Raw genomic sequence first — 27,436 nt, 5'->3', positions numbered from 1 at the left:
TATCCAAACGATGGAATATTATTCAGCCATAAAAAGGAAGGATGACATGATTCATGCTCCAACATGGATGAACCTTGAAAATAGCGTCCTCAGTGAAAGAAGCCAGACACACAAGACCACATGCCGTATGACTTCAGTTATATGAAACGTCTGGAATGGGCACATCTCTGGAGACAGAAGCAGATTAGTCACTACCAGGGGCGGTGGGGAGGGGGAGTAGGGAGTGACTGCTAAGGGGTGTAGGGCTTCTTTCGGGGACGATGAAATGTTTTGGACTTAGTGGGGATGGTTGCATAACTCTGTGAATATGCTAAAAAACCAGGGAATTGTATACTTCTAAAAGGGTGAATTTTATGGTATAAGAAGTACATCATTACTGATATAACATTTTATTACAAAAACATCTTTGTACCCATTATATGCATGCTAACCTTGGCAGAAGAAAAAGTAACCTGTTGGTTTAAGTTTAGGACTGAAAGTCAAAAATGGTTCGGGTGACTTTGACTCCATCATCTGGCTCCGCGCTCTTCTGAAAACGGAGCAAATTGCAGCAGATTGGTTCCAAAAGGCACTTTAGAGATTATCCAGGATCTATTCCAACCTGTTATTTTATGGAAGAGACTAGTGAGGTTGAGAAGGAGCAGGTGACTTGGCCAGGACCACGGAGTCCTGCGGCTCATCTAGTGGTCCCCACCCAGCTGTCCTTTTCCACTTCTTTCCACCCTTCCTTCCCGCCCCCCGAAGAGTTGGTTGGTCCTCTTCTCAGCTGTGGTGAAAGTTATAACGGAGGGCTTGAGAGCATTGTTCACAACACAGGAAGTCCCAAGACTCAGTAAGAAGGTGCCAGATGAGGACACGGCGGGTGGAGGAGGAAACCTCTTTATGTGTCTGAAGAAGGTCAGCTCTTCTCATGGGGCTGTGCATGGTCAGCGCTTGTGTGTCCTAGGATGACTCTAAGAGGTGGCAAACACGGCAAGGAGGCAGTAACTAACTTTTTGGCCACAGCTGCAGGGTCGCTGAGGCCACTAAACATTAAGACATTGTTATTAATCAGAGGAATGTTGGCTGAGTGGGAGTGATGACCTCCCCGGGACTCTACCCTTTTCCCGCAGTGAAATTTTAAATGTTGGACTGATTAGGACAGCTCTACCCAGACCCCCAGATACTTGCCTTTTAGACCACAGCGATCCCCTGAAAGTGTGTTTTGAGGTGGTTAAGGAACCGTCCTGACAACCACTTATCGCTACTATGCAATAAGAAGTTTAAAAAATACTGCAACCTAACCTTCCAGTATTGCACCCTGTGATAACATAAAATCGGATAAAGCATGGGCAGCCAAATCTGCTCTGAATTTCCAGAGCTCCCGGCCAGCTGGCTACGCGGGCTCCCTCAGCCATTTCCCTAATCTCCCAAGAATGCAGCAACTCTGATTTTCTGTGATTGCATTTTTTTTTTGGACCCTATCTGTAGCTTTATCAGAGTTGGACTGTATTTATATAGCTCTGCGGAAATAGCACTCACCACTTTACCTTAGCATAGGGCTTTTCTAGCTATCCGTGGTGTCTTTCAAGCCACATTAACATTTACACATAGCTTTTAGAGGAGTTATAATTACAAAGCTTTTGTTCTTTTGTAACTTATTTGGTGTGTCTTTTTGCATAAAGCTGCATTATCTTTCACGCTGGCCCTTTTTAATGGTTATTTAATAACCCAATCAATTGAACTGTCATAGTATATTAAATCATTCCTCTAACAGAGTACATTTACATTGATTCCAAGATTTTTGTCTATTGATTTAAAAAAGAAAAAAAACCCGGCCTGTAATCCAACCCTCTACCAACAGTGAGTTTTCTGATGAATTATTTTTCAGAATCTGTTCCGTGGATTACCTGCATCAGAGTCATTGGGGCAGAGGAAGCGGGTTTAAAATGTAGATTCTCAGCCTGGTCACACACCCACCACCAGTTTGGAGTCTCTGATGATAGGGTCTGAGATTCTCCATTATTCTGCCTCCCCAGGGATTTTTATGCTCATTGGAATTTTAAGACTAACTTAAAAGATAAACTTCTTGGAGTAGGGCTGCTAGTTAGTTTATCATGTAACTCTCACTGGTGGAGCCGTCACCAGGTACTGGGAGGCACTGGGTGTAGCATTTAATCCTCAGTGCTGTTACTTTCCCTACCTTAACAGGGAAGGAAACGGAGTCTCAGGTTAAGTAACTTTTCTAGTTTCCGTGGCTAATAAATTTCAGATCTAATATTTGAGTCCCACTGGCTCTAGAGCCCGTGTTCTTTAACCCACTTGAGTGGCAAGATGTATAGATTCTAGAACCCCACCCCAGGGGCGCCTGGGTAGCGCAGTCGTTAAGCGTCTGCCTTTGGCTCAGGGCGTGATCCCGGCATTCCAGGATCCAGTCCGACATCGGGCTCCTCCGCTGGGAGCCTGCTTCTTCCTCTCCCACTCCCCCTGCTGTGTTCCCTCTCTCGCTGGCTGTCTCTCTGTCACATAAATAAATAAAATCTTTAAAAAAAAAAAAAAACCCACCCCACCCCTGCCAAAAAAGGTCCATGCATTGCAGTCGCAACTCCCTGGGACAGTAGTCTGTGAGGCTTCACTTTCAATCTGGTTTAGTCCCGTTTGAGACAAATTGGAAAAATTTTGGAGACTCTAGCCTCAGACCTCTGTTGTCTGGAGCCAGACCCTGAGCTCAGAACAGTCGCTGAGTTAGAAATGCTCCACAGAGTAAGGAACGCAGATGTGGCAGGGTTTCTCCTCGTTTCTCAGAGTTCAGAAGTCTTTAAGAATCTCACCTGACCTGCAGAGTTCCAGTGGGAAGGGTGGGTTAGGCAGCAGAAGTGGAGAGGACAGATGGCGCAGGCATTTGTGTGCTGTGGTATGAAGGGCAGACGTCCCACAGGCCAGGACAGTTGGGAGCCTGGGCTCCCATGTCTTTGACATTTGATTTCTCTCTAACCACAGCCAGGAGGCTCGTGGGGGCACACTGCCAGGGGCATGAAGGCCCAGGGAGCTCTGTGGTCACTGGGGCACCTTGGCTTTTGGTGAGCAGAGAGCATTGTGACCATTTAGGTCGAACGGTATAGAGCAGGGGTCAGTAAACTTTTCCAGTGAAGAGCCGTAGAGTAAATATCTCAAGTTTTGCCAGCCATGTGGTCTCTGCATAGACAATACATAAATGAATGGGCATGGCTGTTTCCCAGTAAAATTTTATCTGTAAAAATTGGCACTAGGCTGGATTTAGCCCAACCACTAGAGAGAGAGACCACTGGCTTTGGAATCAGCCTGACTGTTTAAACTCCAGTTCTGAGCTCCACTAGAATGGCTGTATAATGTGTTGGTTAAGAACTTGGGTTCTGAAGGTGGAGGGTCCAGGGTTCAAGTTCTGCCTCCACGTTCATGAGCTGTGTGACCTTTGATAAGGCCTTTCCCTGGACTCCCGTATCTGAGAGAGCTATGGTGAGAATTACCTGAGCTTAGCACCTGCCCCCCCCCACACACACACACAAGTGCACAGTCGTGCCTGCCACGTGAGAAGTGCTCTGGAAATATTAGCAGTTAGTAGCACTGTTCTCTGGGCTGGAGTTTCCTCATCTGTTAAACGAGGGTAATATGAACACCCTTTTTTTTTTTAATTTTTTTTTAAATTTATTCATTCGACAGAGATAGAGACAGCCAGCAAGAGAGGGAACACAAGCAGGGGGAGTGGGAGAGGAAGAAGCAGGCTCCCAGCAGAGGAGCCTGATGCAGGGCTCAATCCCATAACGCCAGGATCACGCCCTGAGCCGAAGGCAGACGCTTAACCGCTGTGCCACCCAGGCGCCCCTAATATGAACACCCTTTACCACAGTTGGAAGGATTACATTCAGTAACAGGAGCAGGTGAAGTATTTGGCGTGAAGTGGAAAGTCAGTGCGAGTATTATCCTTTAGAAGCGGAAGACCGTTTGCCTTCCAGGAACCTTAGAGGAAGACTCCTCACAGACACACAAGGTTTGGTAAAGGTAGTAGTCTTCTCGGAAATCAAAATCCTCTTGGTTGTCCTCAGTATCTCATGTGCGACCCAGCACAGCGTGAGGAAGGGTGGGGGTACCTGGTGTGCTCTGCTCCCCTTGAACAACCCCCTTGCCCAAGCCAGACTCTGCTCACCGGCCCCAGGACGCGGCTGGTGGTGCTCCCCAGTGTCTTTGCTTACACCCGTTCCCTTGACTGGAGTGGCCTCTTCCCCTGGAGCCTGTTCCCGACAGCTCCTCTCCACCATGAGGCCCTCCTCAGAACTCTTGTTAATGGTCATCCTCTCATTGATGATGATTATTTGCTGGCAGGTCCTGTTTATTCAGCTAGACCGATCGTTGGATGAGGCTGGGATCACGTTATGCTTCCTGGTCTCCCCCTCACCATCTTCCATTTAGAGGGTCCACAGTAAACACCAGGAGGCTGAAAGCTGGCTTTCTGATCGATGCAGACGCTGATGTGGAGTAGACAGAGTCTTGATTCTAGGAGCTAGCCACTCTTGTTGACATTTACTAACTTAATGGAGCTCCGCAGAGAGAATTGCCCTTCAAGAGCTCACTTAGGACAGAAAGCAGTAAAAGTGAAGAATATTCTGGGCCTGGCCCATAAATCCTTCCAAGCACACTCCTCCTTGCTCTTCCTCACCTCTCTGCTGGATGGAGAGGTCTTTGAGGACTGAGAGGAAGGAGGAACCCCAAAATGAAAGGAGCCTGGATGGATCCCTGAGGAGCTGCTTGGGGGAGAGCAGATCAGGAGAGATGCCCTCAGGAGGCAGGAGGACCATGTCAGGCTTGCATGAGAACTGAGCGTTTTCAGTGTTGCGTTTAAAAAGTATACACACATTCACACACACACACACACACACACACACACACACACACACAGGCATTCACACACCCGGAGAGATTGGCCATGCCTCCTGGCAGTTGTATGTTTGCACAGAAGAAGAACCCCTGTTGGGCCCTGTGAGAGGCAGGCATTGTCTTCCCTGACAGTCCGTGTGATCTGAGAATAATTGTGCACCCCCAGATCCACGTCTGTGATTAGCATTGCAGAGCGACCATCTGACAGTTTACTCTGTGTGTACAGTTAATATCCGTGGTGATTCCATCGGCCCCAACACCGTTTTTCATGTCGGATGTGTTGCCACCCACTGAAAGGTTTGGCCTAAAACCCGTTGTGGGGAATCACCATTTTCTGCCCGCTTGACTCTGAGAGCTGGCAGCCTCCCCCCCAGGACTGTGGGAGCCCCCTGCTGTAAGATTTAGTAGAGACTCTGAACTGGGATTCCAAGCTCAGCGGACCGTCCCCTGATCTGGAAGCCGTCCATCAGTTCAGCCCTCCAGCACCCAACCCTGAGCGGGAAGTGAGCCAGGAAGGCCTGATCACAGAGGTGACCCCCTCAGACCCTCGGATCAAAGCCCTGCCCTTGACTCTTACAGATGCACACGGTTTTCTCCAGCTCAGGGGTCTGCTTCCCCACCCCAAGGAGAGGCTGAGCTGTAACAGGATGATATAGACGGGGGGGGGGGGGGGGTGTTAGACACACAGTGAGGGTTGCCAGCCCTGAGCGGTCACCGAAGGCGGGGCTGGGGTGGGTGTGAGAAGAGAGTCAAAAGACGTATGCAGAGAATGACACTATCACGTAACACAACAGAAGTGTGCGGGGTGAACCTTCCGTCCCCGGGGAACAGTTCATTTCTACTCTTCACTGTGGTTCAGAGGGTGAGAGGGTGCACGCCCGTGCTGGAACTGTCACTTGGAGAGCACGGCTGTCACTGGTAACCGAGGAGCCCCTCATTTCAGGTTGTCATCCGGCCTCACGTCCGCGGGCGACTGACTCCTCTTTGTCTCCTCCCTCTGTGTGAGCTCAGAGGAGGGCGCACAGAGACAGGCCTCGCCCTGAAATACCTTCTGCGCAGAGGGTTCCCGGGGGGCAGAAACGCGTCTGTGCCCCAGATCCTCGTGGTCGTCACCGACGGGCGGTCCCAAGGGCCCGTGGCGCTGCCGGCCAAGCAGCTAAAGGAGAGAGGCGTCACCGTATTCGCCGTCGGGGTCCGGTTTCCAAGGTAAAAGCCATGGTCGCGCTGGGACGTCCTGGAGACGGTGGGGACGCGTCATAGCCACAGGAAGGGAGGGGATGCAGCCAAGCCACCCTGGTCCTTCCTGGGCTCCGTCCCTTCCTTGCTCCGTATGTCGTGCCGGAGCGCAGGGAGCGTCCAGTCTGAGAGCGCGCCTTGTCTCCAATTTAGGCTGAATACTGGGTCGTCAGTGCCAGAAACTTGACTCAAATTCACGTGGGCGGAAATGGGAATTCACGGACTCCTCTAATCGTACTGGGTGGGTTGGGGGGTGAGGGGTTCCTTGGGGTGAGCAGGAGCTGGGGACTTGAACGCCATGGTGCTCCGGTCTGTCCTCCATGCACACCTGCTGTTCCCTCAGCCTGGCCCGCAGAGGGACCGGGACAGTGGCTGCAGGTCGCGCCCAGCTTCCCCCCCCCCCCCGCCCTCCGCCCCGGAGAGAACAGATTCATGCTTCCAGTTTAGTGTTTCCAGTAATCTGAGAAAGGCTTCGCATTAGCTTGAGTCACAGCCCCGCTCCTGGGGCCAGGAGAGTGCGGGGGTCTTGGGCAGGCCGCTCCCCTCACCGGACCGCTCTCTCCAGATGCCGGAATACGCTTTCCACGAGTCTGCACTGCTCTCAACCTTAGAACTGGGGTGCCTTTGTGGGCCCCTCATCGTTGGTGTTCAGTGAAATGGCTCTGGTCCTGGTACTGTGCCTGCACACAGAAGTCTCTCTGTTAATCTTAGTACGTTTTTAATTCTGTCAGTCAGTAAATACTCCAGACACTATTCTGAGTTCTCGGGATACAGAGACCGTACCAGGTGCCTGCCTTCACAGAGCTTCGTTCTAGGAAGGGAACTAGACGATAAACAAGTGAATAAACAAGTAATGTAATTTCAGGTAGAAATAAAATGCAAAGGAGAAAAGGGAAGGGAGGAGGTCAACAGAGTGACGAGAACCAGCCCAGCTATTTTAGAGAGGGGGTCTGTCAGGAGTTGATTTTTTGAGCAGAAACTTGAGTGAAAGGAGTAGCAAGTCTTCCAGACAGCAGGAAAAAGAACAGGGTAGGCAGGCGGGTGGCAAGCGTGAAGGCCCTGAGGCAGTAGCTAGCTTAGTGTATCCGCCAGCGACTGTCTGGAAGCTGGCAAACAAGGGGTGGATTACAAGAAAAAGGGTAGAAGAGGTAGGTGGGAGTCAGGTCCAGAGACTCTGCGAGTCATAGTCGAGACTTGAGAGTTTATTGTGAGCAGGTTGGGAAGTCTTTCGATGGCTTTGAGCAGGGAAATGGCACGTATCGGCCAACTTTTTTAGAAGATGACCCTGCCAGGTAGAGAAGAGAAGGCGGGGCCAGGTGGAAGGAGAAGCAATACTGGGGGACGTGGGGCATCGAGTCAGGCAGCCTTTGGAGCTGCTCACCCAAGAGGTGATGGTGGCGTGGCGTGGGGAAGCACTGGGAGCCACTGAGGAATGGTTGGACTGAGGGTCTGTTCTGAAGGCAGAGCTGCGGAGTGGCCACTGAATTGAATGTGGAGGGAAAAGTCAAGGATTTTGGCCTGAGCCCCACAGTGAAAGGGGTGCTATTTCCTGAGATAGGGAAGACTGAGGAAGAATTAGGGAAGCGGAGTACTGTTTCAGGTCAAGTTTGAGGTGCAGATGGGACGTCTGAGTGGAGAAGCTGAGTTAGCAGCTGAGGTAGGAGTCTGGGGCATAGGAGAGAGGATGGAGACCTTGAACTTGAGGACGGCATTCATGGCCTGAAGATCGCCTAGGGAGGCAGTGCAGAGAGGAAAGACCACCACGGACCAGCATGTGTAGTACTAAGGGGACATCCCGGGCCACATCCTGGTGGTGCTGACGGTCACCACTACCGTCATCATGTTGTTGTTACTGGTGGCGAGACCACCTTATCGTGCGCTCTTTGTGTGTCCTCACATACGAGGAGATAAACCCGGTGAGAGAGGAGAGGAGGGTGTTGCTTCCTGGCTCACCTCCCACCCCCTCCCACTCGGTGCTGAATCGACTACTTTGCACATCCTAGTGCCCGGTTTGTCAGGGAGGATGGAGCCTCCCAGATGGTGGAAATATGTGTCCCGTTCTGGGCTTTGTTCTCCAGCTGCTAGCAGGAGCCATGCTTCCCAGACTCTCTGTGCCAGAGGTCCAGTTTGCTTTGTTTTGTGTGTTAATCCGTCGTGGCCTGAGACTTTAGAGAAATACAATACAAATGAGCTACTAGGGAAGTAAAATAAAAAACAAAGAATATGAGCTCAAATGTTTATTATTTGATCCAAGCAGACCGAAAAGGACTCTGTCAAGTTGCTGTACAATTAGGTTCTAAGTGTTTATTCTCTGTCTATGCTTGTCTGGTGCTGGACGAGGGTGAAACATTTGGGGGCCTGCACCAGCCCACAGACCATACTTCGAGGACCCCTCACTTAGAGGAATTGAGAAGCCAGGGGTCAGGAGAGGGGACACTGCTCAGCCACAGGAACCATCTGAGGAAGCCCGTTGGGTTTCCAGGCCCTCCTGACCCTTCTGCCCCAACTGCTGGTCGAAGGCCAGGTCACTGTTGACCAGCGGTTCTCAAAATGTGTTTCCTGGACCAGCAGCATCAACAAGCAAGAACGTGTTAGGAACGCACACAATCGGGCCCTAACCCGTTGAATCCGGAACTCTGGGGCAAGCGGCCTCCATCGGCAGTTTGGCCCTCAGTGATTCTGATGTCCACCACGGTTGGAGAGCCACTGTTGCGGCAGAGGGAGGCTCTGTATGGGATTAAAAACCTGCCTCTTTCCTCCTGGTAGTATTCATTAAGCCCCTTCTCTGGTGGTTCTCAGCTCTGGCTTTTGTGAAAATGTGCTGCTGGGCCGGGAGAGCTGCCCCCTGAAGCCCCCGTGTGTGCCAGGTGCCGTCCTAGCCTGGGGCGGGGGGAGGTCCTGTTTACATGGCTTCAGAGAGAATGGGGAGTTTTACATAAGTGAACTTGAGAGATAAATGAAGTTTCGGCCACATTGCCAAACCTTGGTCTGTTGGATCCATTTCTGGTGGGCAGGATTCTAAATGCATTGCTGACTACCCTGTCTTCTCGGAAAGGTTTCTCAGCATCGTTTAATGCTTTCTTCGCGCCCCAGGATGTCATGCCACACATCATTTTGGTCCCGGGCCCGAAGAGCAGTGCCCTCTGGCTCTTGAAGGGTGCTGGCTCCTTCCTCCACACATCCTCACGTTGCTGGCCTCTGAGTTTGTACGTCGCATTTCTCATTTGTCAGGATTTTTCTCTATCACAAGCTGGCCCCATTTGTGCTCGTCTTACTGCCGCCCACAACCACTTTCCTTCATTTTCTTTCTGGTTAAATTTTTCTCATCAGCTGTGGGTGACGCAGCCAGACCACTACATCCACGGGGACCATGTCTCCAGTGAGAGCCGGTGGTTCTGAAGCTGCGGGGGAGGGGGGGGGGCTTGTGCATGTTAGGACCTGTGCTTTCGCAGCCTCGGGGCCTTGCTCTGGTTCACTGCTGGACCTTACCGAGTCTTCGGTGGGTGAGGCTCCCGCTGAGCGGCTTCTGGAGCAGTGGGGTCGTGTTATTGTCCATGGAGCCCATGGCATAGGGGATGGCTGGACAGGAAGGTAGGGGGCAGGCAAGGAGCTATTGTAACTTCTCTGCTGGGGTCTGGGGACAGGTGGGAGGAGCTGCACACGCTGGCCAGTGAGCCGAGGGAGCAGCACGTGCTCATGGCCGAGCAGGTGGACGATGCCACCAATGGTCTTTTAAGCACCCTCAGCAAGTCTGCTGTCTGCACTGCCGCCTCTCCAGGTAAGCCTTCCAGGCTGGGAAGGAGTGGTCTTGCCCATGTGAAAGTGGGGTTGGGATGGTTCCCCAGGGCCAGAGGTCAAGAGGCTCCCCAGGAAGGGGGAAGGCAAGAGGAATGGGGTCTAGCAGCTTTGGCGCTGGGGTGCTCTGCTCTCTCGACCTCTCGGTGTCAGGCCCTGTGGACTTTGTCAGCTGGGAACCCTGAGTTTGTCTCCATGGGGTAGAGGGGCCCAGGGTTTGGGACCCAGATCTTGGGGGCCCCTGTGCCTCTCCCCTCTTCAGAGGGAAGAGCCAAGTCAGTTCCCCGGCCATGCACAGGGATGCTTCAGCTGGGACGAGGTCTCTGCATTCCTGGTTGTCATTGTCCGGGTCTCCCCAGGAGCATGTTATGTAGAAGGAACACACGTGCATAAGATATAAAAGCTGTGTGTGGAGGAAATGCTCAGAGACCGGCCGCCCAGCCAATGCAGAACAGAGGCCCTGCCCTGGTGTGCTCTGTCCTGCGAGAGGCAGAGGGTGGCCAGGGTTGAAGGTGATGGAACCATGGCTGGGAGAAGGAGGCGTAACCCTGTCTTTTCCATCGGTGTGCCGTGTGGACACAGACTGCAAGGTCCAGCCTCACCCCTGTGAGCGCAAGACGCTGGAGACGGTCAGGGAGCTTGTCGGCACTGCGCCGTGCTGGAGAGGATCGCGGGGGACCGGTGCTGTGCTGGCGGCCCTCTGTCCCTTCTCCAGGTTTGTGCTCATGGTCTGGGGTCAGAGCCGGAGGGCGTGTCTGGGTGGAGAGGGCTCACCTGCTGCAGGGAGGACAGCTGTTTAGGGTCTTGGCCAGGGAGTGTGACAGTGCTCAGAGAAGACCTGGGAGGGAGGCAGGGACAGAGCTGTGGGGTCACAGGGAGGCTCACAGCTACACAGTGGCAGAGTCTCGTAGACACACTGCCCAGGTGCCCATAGTGAGTAAGGCTGACAGGGTCACAGCTGTTCTAGAAAGCTCATAAGTGAACCAAAGCTAGTCTTCTAGGGCCGTGGTCTGGACTTGGGATAGTGGTCTGATAATTTGGTTCCTCTGAATACTAGTTTCTGTATTTATGGGGCTGAGTCAGGAGGCTTAAGGTCTTGGTTGAATTCCAGTTGTGGAGGCCATGGAGGGTGCAGTACTTGTCAGATCTGGAGCTTAGACATTCTAGAGCACCTGCTGCTCGGCGGTCAGCCATTTTGGGGAAAATTCCTGGACCATCCCTTGGCACTTTATCCAGACTTCCTGCAGTAGAGCAGGTCAGCATCTGGTAATCCCACCTTCTTGCCTTTCCTGGAGAGCCAGGGGTAATGTTTGAACCAGCTGCATCTGTGCCCCTTGGCCTGCCCTCAGTGATGAGCTCAGGAGATATACGCAGCAGTGAAATGGATTGGCTGAGAACCCGTGAGCCACCATGCTGGGCTGATGGAGAGTCCGAAGACTGTCTTGACAGGGAAGGGCCATGCCCTACACCTGGGTCAGAGGAAATAGGGCCATGTCAGAGGCCACTGGAGGCCCTCTCCCGAACCCAAGCTTTCAAGTGAAAGGAGGCAGCTCTTTGTTTCCCACTGAACATGTTCTGAGTGCCCGCGCTGAGTCAGGCAGTGAGGAGATAGGCACAGACGCTGCCCCCAAGAAGCTCGTGGTCCAGGGCGGGTGTTGGATAAGAAGACCAGGGACCACCCTCAGGTGTCTCGGGTGCCGGGATGGGGCCTATCCTCCCTGGGACATCACGAAGAAGGGGCTGCTTGAACAGTCTTGAAAGATGCGGGAACCCAGTGGCTCCAGGCAGAGGCATTCGGAGTTGGGAGCCCCGGGAGAGGCTGGTGGGTAGGGTACGCTTCATGGCTCTGTGCTCTTATGCTGGAGTCGGGCTGCTGAACTTTTAATTCCAACATGGCCACTAATGAGCTGGGAACGTCCCACCCCTTCTTCTACATTTGAAAGGGGGCTAATAATAGTACCTACCCCATAGGGTTGTGGAGAGCAGGTGGGAATTGATATGAGTACACTAATATTACAGGCTTCTGGAATGATGCCTACATCAAGTAAACTCTTCATCAAGTCCCTCATTCAAGAACCACTCACTGAGGGCCTCCTGTGTGCCCAGCACTCTCCCAGGTCCTGGGGAGTCAGCATGGACGTCTCAGAAACAAATCTGCCCTCGTGAGCTGACACTCCAGTGGCAGGAGGCAGCAGTAAATGAAATGAATGCATAAAATAAACTATTAGGCAGGATAAGTGCTACAGAAAAAAAGAAGAGATGGGTCAGGGTGGGGTGGGGAGTGGTGGTTGGGAGCAGGGTTGCACTTTTAAGTAAAGTGGGCAGGGAAGGCCTTGCACAGAGTCCAGACCCGAGGGAGCTAGGGAGGGAGCCATGGGCAGCCCCAGGCAAAGCCCTGTGGCCAATCTCTGCTCCAACCATGCCGATTCCCAGTGCAGGCCTGGGAGGGGTCCACAGAGCTTTCTGGGCGAGGACTTGCGGTTTTATGAAGTCACTAGGGGTAGATGTAGAGAGGGAGAAGATTTCTCTTTAATGAGCTGGCAGCTTGGCAGACTTCTGGTTGCAGCAACTCCTTGAGTTTTGTAATTGACTTGGCTTTTATCCCAAGTGGATGTTTTGTTCCGGGGAAGATTGCCCTAGAGGTGAGCCTAATTAGCCTGCCCCACTGGTGGGCAGCCTGGGGGAGTCACACAGCCAGAATCCAGTTGCCTACTTCCCACTATTTCCTGCCCCGCCCCACATGGTGCTAGCCTCGGAAAGTAACTCATAATAGGAAGAGTTTTGAGCACAGATTATTTCCAAATTCTGACATGATAGCCAGTTTACATTTTTTTAAATTGTTTCTGGGTGGTTTGAAACATTCCCCACCCTGGGTGCAGTTAAAAGCTGGGGTAGAATCAAAGAAAACAAGGTGGTCTTTCTTCACCCCATCTGCATAGGAATCATATCAGCTTGTAGAGGTTCAAAAAACCTTCCAGGTTTCCGTCTTCCTGTTAAACTTTTGATCTCTACCATTTGCTCCCTTGGGTTGTAGCTGGAAGAGAGTGTTCCTCACCCACCCTGCCACCTGCTACAGGACCACCTGCCCAGGTACAGTCTGCCTCTTGGATTCTCTAGTTCTTTCTGGGCCCCGGGACTCGGGGGCTTCTAAAGGGGCATTTGCGTTCCTGGGCCAGAGGGCGGGGTGGGAACCAGCTCAGGGACAGAGAGACAGGCATTCCGGAGGCAGAGGAGCAGCTCCTGCTGCACTCGTTCCTCCTTTGCTCAGCGGTACTTTTTGCTAAGAACAGAGTGAAGACTTAGGAATTGCCTTCCTTAACCAGTGCCCCTTGTGTTGACAAGAGGCAGAGAAGGGCGCCCATTGAGCTCCAGCTGTACAGATAGAAAGCCTCCCATCCGGCACCAAACTCTGGGCCAGACGCTTAGCCTCCGTTTCCTCCTCTATAAAACAGGGATAACGGCTGTCCCTTGTCTGGAAGGCCCATTTCCCTGCTCTGTATGGTAGCGGCTATCATCAGTGGGATCCTAGCGAAGATTCGTAGGGAAGGCCCACAGAAGCGCTTCATCAGCTACAAAGTCCCAAGCAAACAGGTGGACTTAGCAACACCATTAGGCATCATTCAACCTGTTCTCCAGTGGGCCTCCCTGCTCCCCACACAGGGGTCTAGTGCACCCCACTGACCTGGGAACACAGAAATTACACTCAAGCGTGTTGGCATCGGCCCTTTACGGATTGGCTCCTCCTGATGAGGCAGAGAGCACGTCTCCTGGGGGCAGAGCCAGTGGTCCTTCCGGCCCCGGGTTCGCTCACCTCCTTGGCATCCTGTTTTACAGTTCCCACATTGCTGGCTTCTGAAGCACAGGAGACACTGAAAGCTGGGTTGTTTTTGCTCAGAAATTAAAGTGTGAGCCCATAAGGCTTTGGAAGCGCAGTGACCTGGGTCTGAGTCCCAGCTTTGCCCCTTTCCAGCTCTTTGATCTTTATGTCACTTGTAGCCTTTGAGCTTCAGTTCCCCATCGAAATGAGGGGGTCTTTACAGGACGCACCTCCTCGGGCAGTGAAATGAGAGCATGCGGGTGTGGTGCTTCGCACAGGACCTAGCACAGAGGAGCTGCTCAGTTAAAGGCCGGTGTCCGTGCTGTTGTTGAGCCCCACGGTTGTTTCCATGACACGCCAGCTGACGGAACAGCAGGCCTGGGTGCTCAGGGTGAGCCTCCGTAATTTCTGCCTTCCAGAAGCATACACTTTAATTTCAGTGACGTGATCACCACGTAGTGTATCAACATTTTTACGTAGAAAGGACAGAAATCGCCATCTCCAGGGATAACCACACTCTGCTACTTAGTAAGCCCTTTGAATTTAAGATACATGAATTCATGAAGATCCTGTCTGTTCTCTGGAACTCTAGGAGGGAGGTCATGTGGTATTATCTGCATCTCACAGTGGTTGGTCAGGAGCTCAGATACTGACCAGAAGGGATCACGAACAGGACACTGCAGAATGGGCCCGATTTTGCTGTAGGCTGTGGTTCCCTGGGTGAAATATCCCCTTCGAAAGAGACTTGCCCAGGATTTGGACCTCACATCCAAAAACAAATACTGCCTTCACCTGTTACAGAGTGTTGGCTTCATGCCAGGCTTTGTGCTGAGACTTTCCGCGGATTAGCTCATGTAATCCTCACGATAACACCCGGAAACAAGTTCTCATCATCCCTTTTTAGTGGAGGATATTGGGGCTTGCCGTGGCTAATTAAGGTGCCCGAGTGACTGGAGGAGGCCACATTCGTAGGCTCCAGGAGCCAAAGCCTCGCCATTTGGCTGTGTCAGTCTGCAGAGGCCGCTAAGGACCACCACGGAGAACTTGAGGAATGTCCCCTTTCGCACCAGCTGTTCCCTGCGTCTCACGACACCTGTGTGGTGGCCGTGGTGCTACTGAGATCTTCATCCTTAGGGAGCCTTGGTCCAAGACCAGTTCATCGTCACGGCCACCTGCAGGCCTCCTTGGCAGGCGGGGGGTGATGAAGGCACGTGACGCAGTTCCCTAGAGCTGCCGTCACAGAGCACCACAGACTGGGGCTTCAGCAACAGAAATTTACTTTCTCACCGTGGTGGAGGCTGAGAGTCCAAGATCAAGGTGTCGGCAGGTTCTGTTTCTTCTGTGGCCTCTCTGCTCAACTTATCGATGGTCGTCCGCTCCTTGTGTCCTCACGTGGCCTTCCTTCTGTGCACCTTGCTGGGGTCTCTTCCTCTTCTTATAAGTCAGACTGGATTAGGCCCCATCCTATGACCTCATTTCGCCTTAATGAACTCTAAAGTCCCTCTCTCCAAATACAGTCATGTTCCAAGGTACTAAAGGTTAGGACAAATACATACGGATTTGGAGGGATGCAGTTCAGGCTGTAACAGTCCGGGGGCCATTGGCACATCCCCTGTGAGTCTGTAGTTCATGCAGGGCCTGATGGAGCCCAGAACGGAGTGTCCTTTGCACCCACAGCCAGCTCCTCTGCGTACCTCACTCGCTTTCCTTCCCGTCTTTGCCACTGGTGTTATGGCTAGGTCCCTAGTGGTCCTGGGGGAAGGAGGGAGCGGCACCTCTGATCAAACCCCTTCCTGCGTCTGAGCTGACATGCTGGGCTGTTAATGGGCATCTCTCTTGATAGGCGCTTGTGACTCACAGCCCTGCCAGAATGGAGGCACATGTGTTCCAGAAGGACTGGACAGGTACCACTGCCTCTGCCCACCGGCCTTCGGAGGGGAGGCTAACTGCGGTACGTATGCACGGCACTTCTAAGATATACCGTGGGGGAGCAGTGGAGCCTGGGCTCCCCCTGTCCACTTCCCACCCTGCTAGCCACTAGGTAGAAACGGGCCCTTGAGTTTCAGAGCTACCTACTTTGCAAGCACCCCACTGATCTGTGTTTCATGTGAAATAGCCTCTGGGTGTTCCGTGAGTAAGTGACCCCAGTGGGCAGGGGTGCCCTGGGTAGGACAACAGCTGCTGGCTTACTGGCTTCAGACTGGGCCACTGCTCCAGCTCTGAGTATTACCGGGCCCTGTTGCAGGCTGACCCTAGTCCAGCTCTGAGGCCTGGTTCTGGGCAGTCTCGTCTCCCCTCTCACAGGAAAAGGAGCAAGGGGCCTAAAGGTTTAAAAGGTATGAGATGAAGATTGTAATAGGCTTTACCTGTGGGGTTGTGGAGACTTTTTAAATAAGGTAGATGTGAAGTGCTTTGTAACGATGGACATATAGTAGGAGCTTGTTAATAACTTTTTAATACATATATATGTTTTTATTATAAAAAATGTTTTTTTTTTAAGATTTTATTTATTTATTTGACAGAGATAGAGACAGCCAGCGAGAGAGGGAACACAAGCAGGGGGAGTGGGAGAGGAAGAAGCAGGCTCATAGCAGAGGAGCCTGATGTGGGGCTCTATCCCAGAACGCCGGGATCACGCCCTGAGCCGAAGGCAGACGCTTAACCGCTGTGCCACCCAGGCACCCCTATTATAAAAAATGTTTAAGTAATAACTTAAAAAATCTAGTGTTGGGTCAACTGGAGATGTATATGGAAGAACTAAATCCTGACCCCTGACCTCCCAAGCTACACACAAATCAATTCCGGTTCGATCATAGAACTAAATATAAAAGGCTAAGCAGTGAAGCTTCTGAAGGGAACATAGGAGCCTATCTTCATGATTTGACGTAGACAAAGATTTCTCAAACAGGACGCAAGAAGCACTAGCCTTAAAGGAAGAAAGTTCTAGATTACATTTTAATTTTTAAAAAGTGGTCAGATGGAGACCCATAGTGAGAGCCAGAAGGGAGAGCTGTGTTTGGCCCTGTCGAACTCGGTGAGGCGCCCCCCGGCCCCCGACGCCTCCGTGTCTCTGCCCCGCCGGCTCCAGGGAGGGAGGTTGCTCCTGCGGGTAGGGTGGCTGGGTGGCTGGGCTGAGGCGGTGGACTTGCGCGCTCCAGGGGGCCGTGGCGTGACTGAGGGTTTCTGTGATCCTGGCAGCCCCGAAGCTGAGCCTGGAATGCAGGATCGACGTCCTCTTCCTGCTGGCCAGCTCGGCGGGCACCACCCCGGAGGGCTTCCTGCGGGCCAAGGCCTTCGTGAAGCGGTTTGTGCAGGCGTCGCTGAGCGAGGACGCCCGCGCCCGCGTGGGCGTGGCCCGGTACAGCGGGGAGCTGGCGGTGGCGGTGCCGGTGGGCGAGTACCAGGACGTGCCGGCCCTGCTCGGGAGCCTCGACGGCCTTGCCTTCAGCGGCGGCGCCACCCTGACGGGCAGTGCCCTGCGGCAGGCGGCGGAGCACGGCTTTGGGAGTGCCGCCAGGACGGGCGCCGACCGTCCGCGCAGAGTGGTGGTCCTGCTCACTGAGTCACCCTCCCAGGACGAGGTGGCCGGCCCGGCACATCACGCAAGGGCCCGGGAGCTGCTCCTGCTGGGAGTGGGCACCGAGGCTGTGCGGGCAGAGCTGGAGGAGATCACCGGCAGCCCGAAGCACGTCCTGGTCTACACCGGCCCACAGGACCTGTTCCACGGAATTCCCGAGCTGCGGCGGAAGCTGTGCAGCCGGCCACGGCCAGGTGAGGTCCCGGCACTCCGCAGTGGGGGGGGTTCCTCTTGTAAGATGTTAACGAGGTACATTTGTCAGAATTAATGAAGCCATACTGAAACATCATTATTTACTAAGGTCTCTATCCCTAGTTCAGAGTTCCTTAGTTTTTATTTAGTCACCTTGTTTTGTTGCAAGGATTCGGTCTCGGACCCTATATGACAGGTAGTCCTCATGTCTCCTTGGCTTCTCTTGGTTGTCAGCTTCTAAGATATTCCCTGTGCTGCAGTGGTTTTTAAAACCTGGTGAATCTGATCCACTTACTCCATACCTAAACCTTCCCCCTGGCTCCCCTCTGCCTTGGAATAAACCCTGAACTCCTTCCACTGGCTTCTGAGAGCTCCCTATGGCTGGTCCTGTAGACTCTCTAAGGCCCCTGTGCGGGGTGAAGGCGGGGGAGCGGCCTACTCAGGCCCCGCCCTGCCTTCGAGGACACTTCCCGCCCCCCCCTCAGTTTGCACTACTCCTCAGAGACCCTGCCCCCTTCTCCCAGTCTACTTACATGGTTGCTCCTGCTGGTCCCCCCCTGCAAAGTACCCTGCTTTTTCCCCCCACGCCTGCTCACGGGACTTGTGATTCTGTGTGGGTTTCATGGCTGTGTCCCCACAGACCACCCGCCCAGTGAGGGGAGGCATGGACCCACTTTGTCCACTTGGTATAATTAGTGCCCGGAGTAGAGAGTGTGGACACGGAGGGTGCTCAGTAGTGGGAGGGATGAGGGTGCAGGCGAAGTTCTGTCACAGTGGGTCCCCAGAGCTCAACGGCTTACAGATGATAGGCGTTTATTTCTCTCACGGTTCAGAGACAAGTGGCCTCAGCCCGCAGGGCAGCTGGGCTATCTTGTGGTTCCACCTCTGGGCCCGAGGTCACGGTTTCTCAGCCAGCAGGAAGTGGGGAGAGGGGAAGTGGAAGGCAAGTAGCTTCCTTTTGAGGACAGATTTTTGGAAACTGTACAATTTCCAACCACACCCAATCAGAACTTAGACACATGGCCACACCGATCTGCCAGGGAGTCTGGGAATGTGGTCTAGCCTGGCATTCAGGTGTCCTGATATTTTAGGAGAGGGTGGAGGGCGGCTACTGCAGGGGACGGACTGGCTGGCCCAACCCAGAGCGGTCCCTCTTTTGCTGGCTGGTCCAGAGGAGGGGCGCTGCTGGGCAGAGTCTGTCCCGAGGCTCACCTGCGTGTCCCCACAGGCTGCCAGGCACAGTCACTGGACCTCCTCTTCATGTTGGATGCCTCAGCCTCCGTGGGGCCCGAGAACTTCGCCCAGATGCAGAGCTTCGTGAGAAGCCTCACGCTGCAGTTTGACGTGAACCCGGACGTGACACAGGTCGGCCTGGTGGTGTACGGCAGCCGGGTCCAGACAGCCTTCGGGCTGGACACCCATCTCGCCCGTGCTGCGGTGCTGCGGGCCACGAGCCAGGCCCCCTACCTGGGCGGGGTGGGCTCGGCAGGCACAGCCTTGCTGCACGTCTACGACAAAGTGATGACTGTCCAGCGGGGCGCCCGGCCTGGTGTCCCCAAGGCCGTGGTGCTGCTCACAGGCGGGATGGGGGCAGAGGACGCCGCTGTCCCTGTCCAGAAGCTGAGGAACAATGGCGTCTCCGTGTTGGTGGTGGGCGTGGGGCCTGTCCTGAGGGAGGCGCTGTGGAGGCTCGCGGGTCCCCGGGACTCCCTGATCCACGTGGCAAGCTACGCAGACCTGCGGTACCACCAGGATGCACTCCTCGAGTGGATATGTATGGGTGAGTGGGGAGATCCACGCCCTTCGTTGTCCCCTCTGGGGCGGGTGGGAATCTCAGCCAGAGCCCTCAGGTACGTCATTGCAAGGATAGCCAAACTTGAGATTTTTTGCTCATTTGAACAGAAGACCTTGTTTGGATACCTACAGATTCCCCTAGGAATCTAAGGGCCTGGGTTGACACCGACCTATGGTGAACGACAGAGCTAGGAACGTACACAGGCCAGCCTGACCCCAAGGCATCCTTTTGCCAGTGACCTCCTTCCTGCCTTTTTAAAAGTGTATCGGTCACGGTAAACGCTGCTATGTGCATAGCACATTTCAGAGGGAGAGCGTCTATGCAGTGGGAGAGCTGGGTGGAAGTTGGGGCTCTGACCTAGCCAAGCAGTGTGGTCTACCCACCATGTGCTAACCTCCAAGCCGCTGCTTCAGGGCCCACGGAAACATGGAGGTGTGTGAAACGCTCCCCCTGTGGCCTCACCTCTGTCCTGGGCTTCCTGAGAGGAGGGGGCCTTGTGGCTGACCCAGGCTGGGCCTGCCGGGCACCTTCTCCCTTGTAGAAGCCAAGCGGCCGGTCAGCCTGTGCAAGCCCAGCCCGTGCCTGCACGAGGGCACCTGCGTCCTGCAGAACGGGAGCTACCGCTGCGAGTGCCAGGACGGCTGGCAGGGCCCCCACTGTGGGAACCGTGAGTGGGGCGCCCGCACTGCCAGTGGGAGCGGGGAGCGGGGGGCCTGAGCCCTGCTGAGCCCTGGGGACTCAGCTGAATGCAGGGTCGAGATCATTCGCTCGGCAATCCTTTGTTCGTTCCCGCACGAAACCTGTAATGGGGGCTGCCACATCCCAGGCGCCGTTCTAAGTGCAGGGAACGTAGTGGTGAACAGACAGTGAGCAGCTCTACCCTCCTGGAGCGCCTGTGCCCGTGCGCAGGAACAACTACAGCTGGTAGCGTGTAGGTGCTAGGCATAGCCGAGGAAAATAGCAGCAGCTGGGAGGAGGGTCTCGAGGGAGGCCTGGTTTGGGAGCACCGGGCGGAGGGCGGGGGGTGGCTGGAAGACAGGACGGGCACAGATGCGGGGAGGTGGGGAGAGAGTAGCGGAGGCTGGTGGGAGTTCTTTTTCGAGCGGTTCTCTGCTCAGTGAAATGGGAGGAGCGACCATCAGCGGAGGGGAGGACGGGAGGAGGCTCTGGTGGGTCGCGCAGAGAGCAGTCCCGTCCCTGAGCGCAGGGGTCTGAACGAGCCAGCCAGCCACGGTGGGCAGCATTACGGGCCCACGCTGGCTCCTGCTCATCGGTTTCAAGTCAGAGGAGCCAGCGACCAGAAGCAGAGGCCCCTTGGAGCCTTGGTGTTCAGCCACAGGCACAGCGTGGCTTCGGGGGCGGGGAGCGGACCTGAAGGGCAGTCAGAGAGGGGCTCTGATCTGGCACTTCTGCTTGGGCTGCGGAGCAGGGGTGAGGCATGCAGGGGCCCGCAGGCTGGCCCCTGGTAAGAAGAGGACTCCAACACTCCTCCTGTCCTCAAGGTCCACTTCTCTCCCAGGGTCCTTGCGAGGAGATGCTCCCAAGGCACACGGCTCCCTCCGAGAGCCCGCAGGAGGGCAGCAGCCCTACCCCTCCCAGCAACTGACCAGCAGGCCGGGGTCGCCCGGGCGCTGAGAGCATGCTGGCCTCATCCCATCTCCCCGGGGTCCTCTGAGCGGCGCCTCCAGGTCACGTCTCTCAGCCCCAGGGAAGAGCTGCCCCAACTGTGGACCGTGCTGCTTGGGGACAGGGCAGCAGCTGATTCTGCCACTAATACAGCTGCCGACAGTCTTGACATGTAAGTAATTATTGACTTTCTGTACCTGGTGTGCCCTGGTGTCCTCTGCCAGCTTCCTCCCGAGGAGAAACAAAGGCGCTTGGAGACTTTCGATGGCCTGTTTGAAGCTCACTCTGCCCACAACAAACGCTCAGCAGAATGTCATCCGGGCGGTGGTGCTCAGCAGGGGGCGTGCTCTGGAGGGTCCACGGAGCCATGGGATCTCGGGACTGAAAGACTGTGGACCTTTTCACACATCCTTTCCCAAAGATGTCCAAGTGCATTTGCTTTTAGTTTGAGAAGGGGCTTGAGTGGCATTTGTGACTGGACCTGTGCGTGGCAAAGACCTAGAAAGACTCCAGACTGGACTGTGACCAGGAACCAACTTGTTTGACTGTGGGGGAGGGGCTGAGCGCACAAACCCCCCTGGTCTCCAGGGGCTAGGGGACATTGGCCCAGCTCCTGGGCTACTTTCCCTTGGAGGGGCTTCCTTGAGAGATCACTTAGGGGCTAATTGTGGGGGGCTTACTGCTTGCTTGCTTTTTTATTAGGACAAGGAGGAGTGGAATTCTTAAATACAACATAAAGAAACTTAGAGGGTATGGGCTTTTAGAAGCATCGATGTTATGCTGTCTAGGTGGTTTTCCTTTTCATGTCTAGTTTTGAAAGGACTATTTCGAGAAATGATGTTGGTTATTTAACAGGACCCGTGTGGCAAGAAGGCTCAGTTGGGATATATTTCTGGCAAACTAGGTCCTCACCCCTGCAGTCTTTAGGAAACAATTCTTCCCCTTGGTTATGTGGTTTGGATTTGCGTTCTCAGTAGAAACCTTTGCAGAGCTGTGACCTAAAACCAGACACTTTATCCTGACTTTTCTTTTTAATGTAAATAATGTAAACGTTTTACATGCAAATTGTTCAGGGCTACTTTAAGTACTGGCAGGGGTCATCCGACTGTATTGTTAGACATTACAAAGGAAAGGTCACTTTCACTCTAGTTACTACCTCCCCTGTGGTAGAAGGTGACGGCAGAGCAGGGTCACGTGTCCACCTGGCAGGTGCTGAGAAGCGATGGCAAAGAACTTACAGGAACCTATTGTCTTTTAATTGACAGCAGTTTCATCATTTTATAAGTTCTTTGTCTGGGGGCGCCTGGGTGGCACAACGGTTGGGCGTCTGCCTTCGGCTCAGGGCGTGATCCCGGCGTTGTGGGATCGAGCCCCACATCGGGCTCCTCCGCTGTGAGCCTGCTTCTTCCTCTCCCACTCCCCCTGCTTGTGTTCCCTCTCTCACTGGCTGTCTCTATCTCTGTCAAATCTTAAATTTCTTTGTCTGGGTCCGGGCTGATGTTTGGACATCCCATTTGAATTGCTTCGACTTAGGGAAAAAAACAGAACTGTGGGCTCTGGACTTACACGTTAAAGGCAGGTGAAAGGTTTTTTTTTAGGTTCCAGCCCTCAAGCCTTTTTTTTTTTTTAAAACCTTTTCTAGGGAAGGTGCCCCTGAATAGTTCAACCCTCTCCGCGCCCTAGCAAGTGGCAGAGGGAATTCCTTTCTTTTAAAAGAAACTGGCCTTTAATTACACAAGCAACATAAATGTGTTCTCCTTGGAAAAATTAAAACCCTGCAGACAGGTCATCAGTCTTTTATTTTCTGAATGATCCTGATTCCAGCCAACTTGAGGCTGCTCTAATCCTAATAGTTAATTCTCTTTTCTAGAAAGATAGTTATAATCAGATTCATCTCATCTCTTCCTTTTGATGTTTACACGAGTACTTTTTCTTGTCAGTTTGCAGTGTCTAGGACCTCCGGAATAAAAGTAGTGGTATGTGTTTCTGGACCTGAAGGGATCTTCCACCATTCTTAGTTATTTTCTGTGGATTGCTTTATCAGGTTAGGAATACATTATTCCTCTTCCTGGATTGCTAAGAGTGTTTTTCACATATCATAAATGGGCCCTTAGTATATTTTCAGTTGTTGAATCACTTTGTTTCCTTGGATAAACATGATCTGGTCATGAAGCATGATTCTTTGAACACTGTTGAATTTCACTTGCCAATATTGTTTTTTTTCATCTTTGTCCAAAAAATGAGATTTGGTTTTTCTTCTGTGATTTGGTACCAGAACTGTGCTAACTTAAGGCCTTTTTAAAATAAACACATTCATGCATGGAACTTTCCTTAGGTCACCTTCCAAGTATTGGTATGTTTCATTACTTAGGAGTATGGGTTTTCAGCCACTTTTCTGATCGTCACAGGTGTTTGATAGGTGTTTGCTTTGTGTTATCCTGGGAAAATCCTCTTCCAGCCTTACCCCTGCTGGCTGAAGGAGGCTTAAAGTCTCCTGCTAGGATCGCACCTTGCAGTTCTGTTTTTACTGCACATATTTTGAACTTCAGTGTGTAAATAACCAAGATGCTTCCCCCTTAAGGTAGACATCTACCAGGCACCGCCCCAAGCCATTCCATGAACTACAAGAAAACCCCAAAATATAAGTAACGTTTTATTAAAAAAATTGAATTCACCACTTGGTAAAGGACACCAAGTGTATATGACAAAGGAAATAAATGCCCTGGGATTAGGAAGACGACAGAAATCAAAAGACCTTTAGTTCTCAGGAAGCAGCGTTAGGGGACGCTGATTGACAAGCCCCAGGAAGAAGCCAGAACAACAGATGAAATGTTTCAATCGGTGTTAAAAAAACACAAAGCACTGCATCAGAAGACAAGACACAAAGAACAGTACTGCCAATTTTAGGAGGAGAAGAGCATCAACCCGAAACTGCATTCACCACGTTTTTCTTGGAAGGGGCCTAGAGCACTAAGCAATAGAACTTTTCCCCTAAAAATGGCCCGACCACAGGACTGCATCTGTAAACACTGGGTAATCTTTCTTCCTACAGTGATGTAAAAAGACCTCAAAAAGGTACTTTTAAATCTGAAAAAGACACTTTGCTATTCTAAATTACAGGATTTTAAACATTTTTTCCCTATATAATACAGCATCATTAAAAATTTTCTTTAAAAGCAATTGATTCAGGCCTGCTTTAGGCTGAAAAAAGTCCTTAACTTAGTGGGGACAGCACCTCAGCTTGGTCCCAAATATTCTCCTCTGTTACTGTTTCCCGAAAAGCATGTCATGGAGGGCTTCACACAGGGGGTAGCAATGCTGTTTAAAACCACGAAAGACTCCGTCGGACCCGCTAATGTTAGAGAGAAGTGGACGCTTGGATGAGAGACGACAGTCCGGAGTTGAGGTCTCCTTGGTCACCAAAGCCACGTGGCCAGTGGACCAGGGTTCCTGCTACCTTGATTTCTTTTCCACCAAAGTCCCACCATCAGATGCTTTTTCACTCCTTAAAAAGCTTGACAAAACAGCTGATGAAAACTTCAAAGAAGAAACACAGAATACCCCTAAATACAACAGTGTCCTGTTTCCCTCCAGGAGCAGGTAGGTCTCCAGAGAAGCCTTCTCTGAAAATGGGCAGAGCCTCCTCTTGGCCAGCGCTCTCCACCCAGAGTACCAGAGTCCGTCCTCCTCCTGAGCAGACCCACCTTTTCACAGAGTCGCTGCTTTAACGAAGACTTTAATGAAGCAGGATTGTCACCAAGGTCCGTGCTGGCAGGAGAGTCTTTAGATCATGAAGCTGGTTTCCTAACTTGTTCCTTTCTTCTCCCATTCCTAGAGTGCCGTTCAAATACCAGCACCCCCGCCCCAAGAAGAAAGTTAGTTATCCTCTGTAGCAACCCCCATCTACATAGAACAATGCAAGGAGAACTATTTCTCTGAAGCCCAGAAGCATTTACGAATAGAGATGGCAGATACGTGTCAACCCTTGTCTAGTCGCGATTTGGGGCACCTGCTCAGAGGTTTTGAGGCTAGAGCACGGCCGTGTGCTGGGAGTGATTCGTGAGGGAGCAGCGGCCCACGTGCTCGTGTGGATTTCGTAGTCATTGGTGCAGGGCCTCAAAATCTCTCCAGCAGGCAGGCAGGACAGAAATCAGGAGCAGAGTTTGCTCTAGGCATGTTATTTACTGTGAGCGATACCACTTTCCATCTAGCCTCAGGGAGGAACCCAGGAAGGGCATTCCATCCTTGTTGATACTTCCCAAGCCTTTGCCCCCAGTTGGCTGGGGGGCTTTAGGCAAATCCTATCACCTGTCTGAATCTGTTTCTTTCCTTTTAATGACAGAAGGCCTTTAGAATCCCTGACTCTTTGATTTTGAAAACTGGCCAGTCACAGCCTGTCTCTGAATTTAGGCTGTGGCCCTGGATAATCTACAGATAATTGAGTGGTACATAGTTGCAGGATCAAGTGTCCTCAGGCTGACTGGTAAGAACACCTGAACCCGGTGCTCATGCCTTTCTGGTTGGTCAGAGACAAAGAGTGAGCCAAAGGCGCAGCGTAGCCCCACAGCCCCGGCCCCTGGGTGAGCGCAGAGCCCTCTCAGAGCTGGTGCCTGAAGCAGGGAAGTGCTACCTGGGGCAGAAGCCAGGCCTCACCTTAGCGACAGTTTTGCCGTTCCCTCGTGGGCCCGAAGGAGGCTGGGTGTGACCGCTTACCTTCGCTTTCTGGAGGACGGTGCCTTTGCCCGTGACCATGACCGAAAGAGGCCTGTTCTTGAGCGCTGTTGCAGAGTTGACTGGGGTACAGTCTGGGGCAGGGGTGGGGGTGGCAGCTTTGGGCTGTAGCGGTAAGAGGAGAGCGAGGCCTGAGCCAAGGGCAGGACATGTGACCCACTCCTCCCAACTCCGCTCCAGGAGACCCTGCAGGTGGCGCAGAGGAACGACTCCCGCCACTCACCCGGGGGCTCACGTTCTCCAGGTGGGTGGTGTCCACAGTGGTGCCTAGTGTCACGGGCCCGGCCTCCGCCTTCTTCAGGTTGTCCTTCACCTCCACGATGTTGAGCTCGAGGTCCACACGCTTTCTCTCCTCGACCCTGCACTCCTCGTCGATCTCCTTCAGCTTCTGCTCCAGGCTGGCCAGGACTCCCTTGTCTGCAGAGGGAATTAAGCTGGCTGCAGGGAACAGCCCCCCAGCTGGGTGTGGAGCACAGCTCTGGCTCCCAGCACTCAGAGCTGGGTCCTGCGTGAGCATTCTGAAAAGGCTGCAGAATGCTCTGGGGGAAGAGAGCTCTGTCTTCACCAGAGGGTATGGGTCTGCGGTATAGAACCTTCTGGTAGGTTCTTCCGGGCTCTCAGTTGTTTTGATACCTGCTATTGTTGCAGCAAACCCCCAGGGAGAGAGGAGCTCTATTAATGACCCTTGGAGGATGGCTGGGCTGTTTCCACCTGCCCCACACAGTCTCCTCAATCCTTAAGCACTCCGGGCTTCTCCAGGTCGACCAGGAGCAGTGGTCCTCAGCCCTGGCACTTCCTCAGTCCTGTTTTATTCTCACCCTGGAGTTCTCAGGTTGGTCCTGGAGCACCAGGAAGTGATGGCCCAGAGCTCACTGCTAGGGGAAACCACGGTGGCACGCGGATTCACCACGGAGTCCTGAGCCAACAGCCACTGAGATGACGCATGCCCTCCTTCCCAGCCGAGGGTGCGGGGTCACCTGTCAGCCCTTGTCCAAGGACAAGCAGGCACAGGGGCCGCTGTTTAAGAAAACTTCATGGAGAACGAGCTGACAAGATGTTACTGATGGTTTTGGAACCTGGACCCTGTATCAGCGGTCAGCAGCCATACTTTGAGAATTACAATCTTTGGCTCTGTGGACCTAACAACTTAGGAGCTTCAGGGCCACTTTGCCAGCAGAATAAACCGTAGTGGAAGTTCTCTCTTCTCCTGCTCAGAGACTCCACATGGGAGAGAAAGGGCCAGGGCTCCCCGGCTCTGCCTCACCGCCCAGCTCGCGCTCCAGGTTTGTAAGGACTGTCGTGGATGAGCCTCTGGTCATGCTTGTGAGCACACGTCCCAGCTCCGCAGTCTTGGCTGGGCAGAAAGGAAACCCAGCCCCGTCAGAAAGCAGATTAGGGGTTGTCTGGGGAGTGACCGCTAACGAGTATGGGCGGGGAGGTGTTCTGAGGGTGACCGGTGCTGGTGGCACAGAGCTGGGAAGATAGTAATAACCGTAAATGGGGCCGTTGTATGGTCTGTGAACTGTATCTCAATAGGCTGTTCTAGGACAAAGAAAGTGGGAGACCCTGGTGGAGGAAGGTCATGGGGGCACAGTCATGTTCGAAGCTTCCGAGGAATCAGCTGGGGCTGTCCCCAAACCTGCTTCCATCGCTTGTGCTGGTGGGCGCAACTCTGCAATTTACATAAGCACCGAGAGGGACTCTATGTAAATGAGGTAAGTGCTTCAAAGGGTCCCCTAAAAGGCAGGTTTCTTCTAGGAGGTGGTTGCTGAGTGAT

General features: G+C 53.1%; 2 protein-coding genes across 9 annotated transcripts in view; one reads left to right on the top strand and one right to left on the bottom strand.

Annotated features, from left to right (window-relative positions):
* The window catches only part of VWA2 (von Willebrand factor A domain containing 2), a 45,084-nt gene extending 22,193 nt beyond the window's left edge, over positions 1-22,891 (top strand). Inside the window, exons 6-14 of one of the 2 annotated variants that reach the window (XM_045803193.2) lie at positions 5,902-6,096; positions 9,771-9,904; positions 10,504-10,636; positions 12,956-13,011; positions 15,582-15,689; positions 16,937-17,509; positions 18,736-19,287; positions 19,844-19,969; positions 20,822-22,891. In XM_045803193.2, the coding sequence (XP_045659149.2) occupies positions 5,902-6,096; positions 9,771-9,904; positions 10,504-10,636; positions 12,956-13,011; positions 15,582-15,689; positions 16,937-17,509; positions 18,736-19,287; positions 19,844-19,969; positions 20,822-20,937 (1,993 nt within the window). In that variant the 3' untranslated portion in view covers positions 20,938-22,891. The remainder of the gene's footprint in view (positions 1-5,901; positions 6,097-9,770; positions 9,905-10,503; positions 10,637-12,955; positions 13,012-15,581; positions 15,690-16,936; positions 17,510-18,735; positions 19,288-19,843; positions 19,970-20,821) is intronic. The other variant, XM_087862688.1, reaches the window with a different exon arrangement.
* Positions 22,892-23,568: 677 nt separating this feature from the next.
* Positions 23,569-27,436, bottom strand: part of AFAP1L2 (actin filament associated protein 1 like 2) — a 95,402-nt gene continuing 91,534 nt past the window's right edge. For all 7 annotated transcript variants that reach the window (XM_087862686.1, XM_045803196.2, XM_087862687.1 and 4 more), the window contains 3 exons: positions 25,883-26,076; positions 25,642-25,764; positions 23,569-24,759 (listed from right to left, as the gene is read on the bottom strand). In XM_087862686.1, the coding sequence (XP_087718812.1) occupies positions 24,733-24,759; positions 25,642-25,764; positions 25,883-26,076 (344 nt within the window). In that variant the 3' untranslated portion in view covers positions 23,569-24,732. The remainder of the gene's footprint in view (positions 24,760-25,641; positions 25,765-25,882; positions 26,077-27,436) is intronic.

This window comes from Ursus americanus, chromosome 6, assembly GCF_024610735.1.
Source record: "Ursus americanus isolate L20-20 chromosome 6, mUrsAme1.1.p, whole genome shotgun sequence".
NCBI lineage: Eukaryota > Metazoa > Chordata > Mammalia > Carnivora > Ursidae > Ursus > Ursus americanus.
The sequence above is the reverse complement of the archived record's forward strand: the minus strand, read 5'-3'. Positions and strand labels throughout refer to the sequence as shown.